At 44.6% G+C, this 6502-nt stretch overlaps 1 protein-coding gene across 3 annotated transcripts in view; it reads right to left on the bottom strand.

The window, feature by feature from the left end:
- Positions 1 to 497: 497 nt before the first annotated feature.
- casz1 (castor zinc finger 1) overlaps positions 498 to 6502 on the bottom strand; it is a 48352-nt gene continuing 42347 nt past the window's right edge. For 2 of the 3 annotated variants that reach the window (XM_049753973.2, XM_049753974.2), the window contains exon 18: positions 498 to 4150. In XM_049753973.2, coding sequence (XP_049609930.1) covers positions 2922 to 4150 — 1229 coding nt within the window. In that variant the 3' untranslated portion in view covers positions 498 to 2921. Of the gene's footprint in view, positions 4151 to 5084; positions 5454 to 6502 lie in introns of all 3 variants that reach the window. The other variant, XM_049753972.2, reaches the window with a different exon arrangement.

Raw genomic sequence — 6502 nt, 5'->3', positions numbered from 1 at the left:
CTATGAAGGGTTTAAGGGGTGATACTTTGACAATTGAATGAAATTATTCGCTTTAGATTATAAATTTGGAAAGTTCATTCTACCCTTCTCATCTCATTCATAATCTATGGCTGATGCCGACAAGTATTGCTTATTGTTTCACCTGTGTGAGTGAAGATGATTTCTTTTTTTTTCTTTTGTCCCTCACTCGCCTCTTCTTTTTCTTGAGAATGAGACAGAGACAAAAATGTCCCAGATGGGTTTATAGAAGAACAAAGCAGGGCGCAAGGTCATGAAATATGAATCGAAGCTGTGAGCAGCTGGGGAACTTGGTGTGTTCTAAGCGTGAAACACACACACACACGCACGCACGGACGCACGCACACACGCAGGCACACACTTCAGTAGTGTCTGTGACATTACAAAAAAGGCAGCAAGTGGACTGCTTTAACCTTTTGCCCTGCTTTCATCAAGCCCCCCAAGGCCCTCTTACAAGCTCAAGCACCACATGTTCTGTATGTCGTCATTATATATTTTCTTTATTTCCAACTTTTTACAAATCCTGCAATTTTACAGCCACACACATACAAACGTAGAAACTAAATTCAAGTGATTATTGTCTCCCAGCTCCTACAGTTGTCAGCAAAAGAAAAAACAAACAAACAACAACAACAAAATAGATGCAAAAACAAATCTAGGTGGATCTCTTGCTTTGCAAGAGATTCCCGGGAGACAGTCTGTGAACGAGGCATGCCCACAGCAAACTACAAAATAAAAACAAACAAACAAACAAACAAACAAACAAACAAACAAACAAACAAACAAACAAACAAACAAACAAATAAACAAACAAAATAGTTTAGTTAATGAGGAAAACAAAAGCACTCACAGAAATGGCAAATGAATAAAACACATTGTTAAATAAATCAGACACATTCTAATCAGTGAGTTTGAGCTTTGACATTGTTTGTGAAAATGCTTACGGTAATAACGGAAGCCAATGATGTTCAGTATGAACCGTTTGGAAAAAAAATCTGAACCAGTCAAAATTGAGAAATGTCACACACACAAGCAAACTATGACATTATTTGTATTCTTCTTTTATTCACTTTTTCCTTCTTATGGTTTTCTTTTTAAAATTTCCTCAAAGAGCATTTTGTTATTTTTTTTACAGAGGAAAATACTGTACAGCCTCTTTTTTTTTCTTCTTAAAACAATAGTTGGAGGAAATCATCTACACACATAGTTCCCTATATGATGGATATTTATTTCCAATGCCAAGCTCAGGAGATCATTTATACCCAGTGTGTCCACTCCTCAGTCATACATATTTGCTCAATATAAACCAGAGTGACAGAGTCATAATTTAGCACTACAATAAGAGCATCGCCATAAAGTTTAAAACTTAAAATCACAGTCCATATTAGTGTTTCTTGCAAGCTTGCCATTTTTTGTCTGGCACACACATTTTCTTACCAAAGTTTCCCATCAAAAAAAGCAAAATAAAAACCATAACAGCTTGTTTTTTTTTAAAATAAATCACAAAACATTTTTTGTCACACTAACATCTATTTGTGCATTAAAGCAAAGTGAACTAAAACACAATTTTAAAGCAATTTCCCTGTAAAAAGATATTTCATATATATACTTTTTTTTTTAATCCCCAGATGGTAAAATTAAACTAAAAAGTGCAACACCCTAAAAATTCTCATTTTTGGAAGTTCACATAAATATTAAATAAAAACCATTACAACCAGAGCTCGACTGTTACAGCCATGACAGCGAGCAAAGCAAGGGAACGGGGAGAAAAAAAGAAACGTAACGCCGTTTGAGGCAGTTTCGGTCTGTACATTTTTCCAACATTAAATACACTACCTGATGCCCTCCCACGCTACATCTGATCAACTCTTGGACCCCGCCCCCCCAACACACACTTCCATGAATTCAGCTTACAGATTGATATGCTTCTCACGAACAGCAACAAAACAATATGGTAATGCTAAGATAAAAAAAAAAAAAAAAACACGAGTCATCCACCGCCACTGTATTTGCGTCATGGTTAGCTAGTGGAAAAGTGCACTATTCACACACAGAGTTAGTTGATTTCCTCAACCAAAATTGGTGGTTATCAAGGGTGGGTGGGTGGCTGGCTGGGATAGGGGATCCAAATTACACAGGCTGTTCATTTGGTGCCTGTTTGAGCAGAATGTCAGCCCGAATGAGCTAGACTGAGCTCAGCGGCCTCTCGGAACAACTTGGGGGCTCGCTTGCAGGCCTCCCACGAAGAAGTCCAACGTCTTAGAGAGCGTGAGAGAAGTGAGACTCCCTCAATCTCTAGGTGTCTCAGAATTCTAATAATACATAATACAGGGAAAAAAAATCAAATGTTTGAACACATCCTGTTCCTCCTTAGTGATTCATTTCCCTTTTTTGTTTTTTAAACGTGTGCTCGGCCCCACAGGCCATCTGGGGTGGGCCAAAGTTCATTTTCTTTCATCGCACACACACACACACACACACACACACACACACACAGATAGTTATATAGAGAGTTTTGTTGTCTTTTTTTTCCACACAAAAAGGTGAAAAATAAAAATAGCAATAAATTAAAGTGAAACATGCACGCACACAAAAAGACCGATGTCTAGTAAAATGCTTTACATTGCTCCTCCCACGTGTAAAGCGTGCAGGGCCCAGTTCCATGTGCCTCCGTTCATATTTTTTAATGCATTATTGAATTAATAATGTTGGTCATCTTGTAAACATCATCATAAATCATATTTGGGCCATCATCTTCTTTTTCCTTCTATTGTCCTCGCCGCTGTTGTTTCTTGTTGTCATGTGAAGTCTCGAAACATGATAGATGAGCTCTCTATCATTCTTGTTTGTTCATCATACATCAGGTCGCTATTTTTTCAGGGGTGGCCATCTTGTTTTTCCAGTTAGGAAGTATCAGTGTGGTGAACGGAAGCATCAAAACTCTGCCCTTTGTCCTTCTCTTCGGGCTCTGCCGCCGAATCATCATTTGAATCGGTGTTGAGTTCTTCCTCCGCATCGTCGTCATCGTCTTCTTCTTCTTCGTCCTCTTCATCCTCAGCCCTCGCCTCCTCCTCGGGCGACAGATCATCCTCGGCCTCCCCGGATGTTCCGGAGGTGTCGTCCTGAGCCGCAAGCATGCCCGATGGCATGCTGTGGCCCGGTGTGTGTCGCGCCGCCTCCTGGTGGACCTTCTTGCTCAGGTCCAGAGAGTCGTTGAGACCCAGACCGGTGGCGTTCTTGAGGAAGAACAGGGAGCTGCTGGTGTCGGTGCCCAGGTTGAGAGAGCTGTCCAGGCTGATGGTGGACGGCGGGTATGGGTGGTTGTACTCTGCCCTGCCGCTGCCGCCCGAGTAGAGCATGCAGGGGGCGGCGCTGTGGTTGGCAGGGTGGGTCAGTCCGCGGGATGCGTTCAGAGCTATGGAGGCTTGAGTGCCAGCGGAGGGGCCCAGGTGGTGCATGGCTTCCTGTTTGGGCGAAACGGACGGCAGCTCGCCCCGCTCTTGCTTCTCGTGCTTGCGCTTGTGCGAGTCCATCTGGGACATCCCCACCACCGTGTGCTTACATTCAGGGAAGGTGCAGTGGAAGTGGGAGCACTTGAGCTTGTACTTGCAGTCGGGAACCTCGCAGTCGACGCTGGAGCTGAACTGGCAGAAGCCGGCGGCGCTGATCACGTCCTGCTTGCCGTGGTGCTTGCGGTGGGCCGTCACCTTGGTGCTATCGGTGCAGCGGAAGCCGCAGCGCAGGCAGTGGAAGTGGGTGCTGTTGCCCGAGAACTGGCAATCCAGGAAGTTGCAGCTCAGTGTGGACTTGAACCTCTTGAAGTCGTCCAGGACCAGGTTGTCCACGCGGTCGTGGTGCTGGGCGTGCTTATACATGTGGGTGCGGCCACAGAACTTGTAGCCGCAGTTCTCGCGGGTGCAGTGGTAGTGGGTCACCTTCAGGGAGAACTGGCAGCCCGAGTCCTTGCAGTTCTCGTATAGGTCGTAGCGGCGGAAGCCTTCCAGCATCATCCCCTCGTCCAGCATCTTGCGCGAGGAAGCGGTCTTGCGGCGCTTGCCAAACGGGGACATGTCCTCGATGATCCAGAAGCGCTTCTTGGCTCCGGCGGCGGTAGGGATGGAGATGGTGTTTCCTGCAAGAAAACAAAGAGAGGATGCACATTAAAGAATAATCAGTTGCTGCTCAATGTAAAGCCACAATCTACATAATCACATTGTGAGATTTCCTGGTTGCAACGCTAATGTCTGACCTTACCCGGCCAGAAGTGGTTCACAGCTGAGTAAGCACAGAGAGCCACAAATTTGTACTCCTAATTCCTATAATGATTCAAAGAGGGAGCAAAGTGATAGATTGACTTTGGAACATGACACTCTTCTGCCTCCAAACAGAGACGAAGCCGTGGGTCTTACGGCCCTCTCATCGGCGTGTTATTTTATATGGGGGCGCCCGCAACACCCCTCGGTCGGCGCTAATGATGTAATCCCCGTTCTGCGAGACGGGAAACAGTCAGCCTCGATAAAACTTGAGCCCCGATTAAAATAACTGACTTGTTCATGGAAGATTAGGTGAGGACTTAGGTTTTGTTGGTCTTCTTTGAGACTGTACCAAGTGCACCGTTGCCGAAATATTTATTACACGGGAACACACAAGTGGACAAAAGTATTGAGACAGTGTGTGTACATTAATCTTGCCAATCAGGCTACATATAGAATTATAATTCTTCATCTTACCGAGACTACTCTATCATGTGTAGTGTAGACACACCCCAACCAGACTTCCCAGAAGAGTGTAAGCTATTAAAACTCCATACAGTGTGGTCTTCGATTTTCACTTCCTGTAGACGTAATGGGTAGATGTCCCAATAAATTGTCCATGTAGTGTATATATGCATCTTGTTTTTTTTTTTAATCTCAATTTTTATCATGGCTCTTAATGCATGCTGAGAAACCCACTTTACTGCCTTCCCACAATTCTAGACAGCAGGTTTAGCTGACACAATGAACATGTTGCACAAGAGTCAACAGTGAGTGACAGCTGCAGTGTTGCTTTGTTTCGGGGATAAGTACCTGCGGCGTCCTGCACTATAGGGACGTCATTTTTAACCGGCGATGGAGTGGCAATGACGGGGCTGTAAGCTGGTGTGTTGGTTGGCATGACAACACTCAGAGTGGCTCCCAGAGAGGCGCTGAGCAGAGAGTATGACAGACAGGATGGAGAGAGAAGGTATGGGAGCGAGGGCAGGGGTGGTCGGAGCAGAGCAGGAGACAGGGAAGTAGCCTGGGCCGGCAGGCCAGCTTGAGGTACGGAAGGAGGAGGTGGAAGTGGCGGTGGTGGAAGAGGAGCAGGAGGAGGTGAGGAAGGAGGAGCATTTTGGCTAGTGTCAGCAGGAGTGGTGGGAGCAGAGGTGGTGGTGGTGGTGGTGGGGCAGCCTTGTCCTGGAGAGACAGGTTGACCAAAAAGGGCAGAGGGAGGGCAGGCAGGCAGGACAGGGTTTGGGCCACACACAACACACACAGGCACACACGCACGCACGCACGCGCGCACACACACACACACGCACGCACGCACGTACGCACGCACACACACACACACACACACACGCACACACACACAGGGACGGGAGGTAAAAAGGGAAGATAAAGATAAGAGAATGATACATAATGAGGCCCATTCAAGAACACCAGCCAGAACTACAATGATGACAGAGGTGGCACCACATGGAGAAATATGAAGTCACAAGCAGGTATGTATAAAACAATTTTCAAAATAAACACGTTTGAAACAATAAGTAACAATGGAGAAGATGTGCAGTTTCATCACGAAAGGAGACTATGGAGTCTGGAATTTATTTTCTAGAAAGTTCAGGCTGGAGACTGAGCCTGCCACCTCACAATATGGCTCAAATCTGGACAGGGATGAATTTGGATGTTGAATGTTTAATTGAAACTCCTTACTCTGGACCTGAGTTTAAATTTGAAATCATACGTGTCTGTATTAAATTTATCGTCTTGTGTTTTGTCTACAGTACCTTTTAAGAAGACTTGGGAATTGCATTTAAAGGGGAAGTGAAGTCAAAAATGTTCTTTACGATAATGTATCAGTCTAAATGTGGTATTCTGAGAAATATTGTGATTGTGGAATATGAATCAAGCAGCAAAATCCACACGTTGAATATCCATCTCGGAGGGCAGCCATTTTATCACTTGCTGTCAACAAAAGTGATTGGTTGTTACTTGAGCCCTCAGCAAATGCGATGTTATTTTCAGTCGTCAGCAAGTGAGAAAATGGCCACTTCAGATGGGTAAAAACAGGTGCATTTTGCTGCTTAATTCATATTCCACAATTGTAATGTTAATCGCAATACAATGCTTAGAACATACTGAGTTGAGTTTCCCTGGTTTGTGTATTGTATTAGTGATGTCCATAATAAATAAATGAATGAATAAAACATTCTAAGCTTTACCCAACAGATTTTATCCATAGC

Source organism: Syngnathus scovelli, chromosome 2, assembly GCF_024217435.2.
Source record: "Syngnathus scovelli strain Florida chromosome 2, RoL_Ssco_1.2, whole genome shotgun sequence".
NCBI classification, from domain to species: domain Eukaryota; kingdom Metazoa; phylum Chordata; class Actinopteri; order Syngnathiformes; family Syngnathidae; genus Syngnathus; species Syngnathus scovelli.
This window is presented reverse-complemented; position numbering and strand designations above follow the sequence as displayed.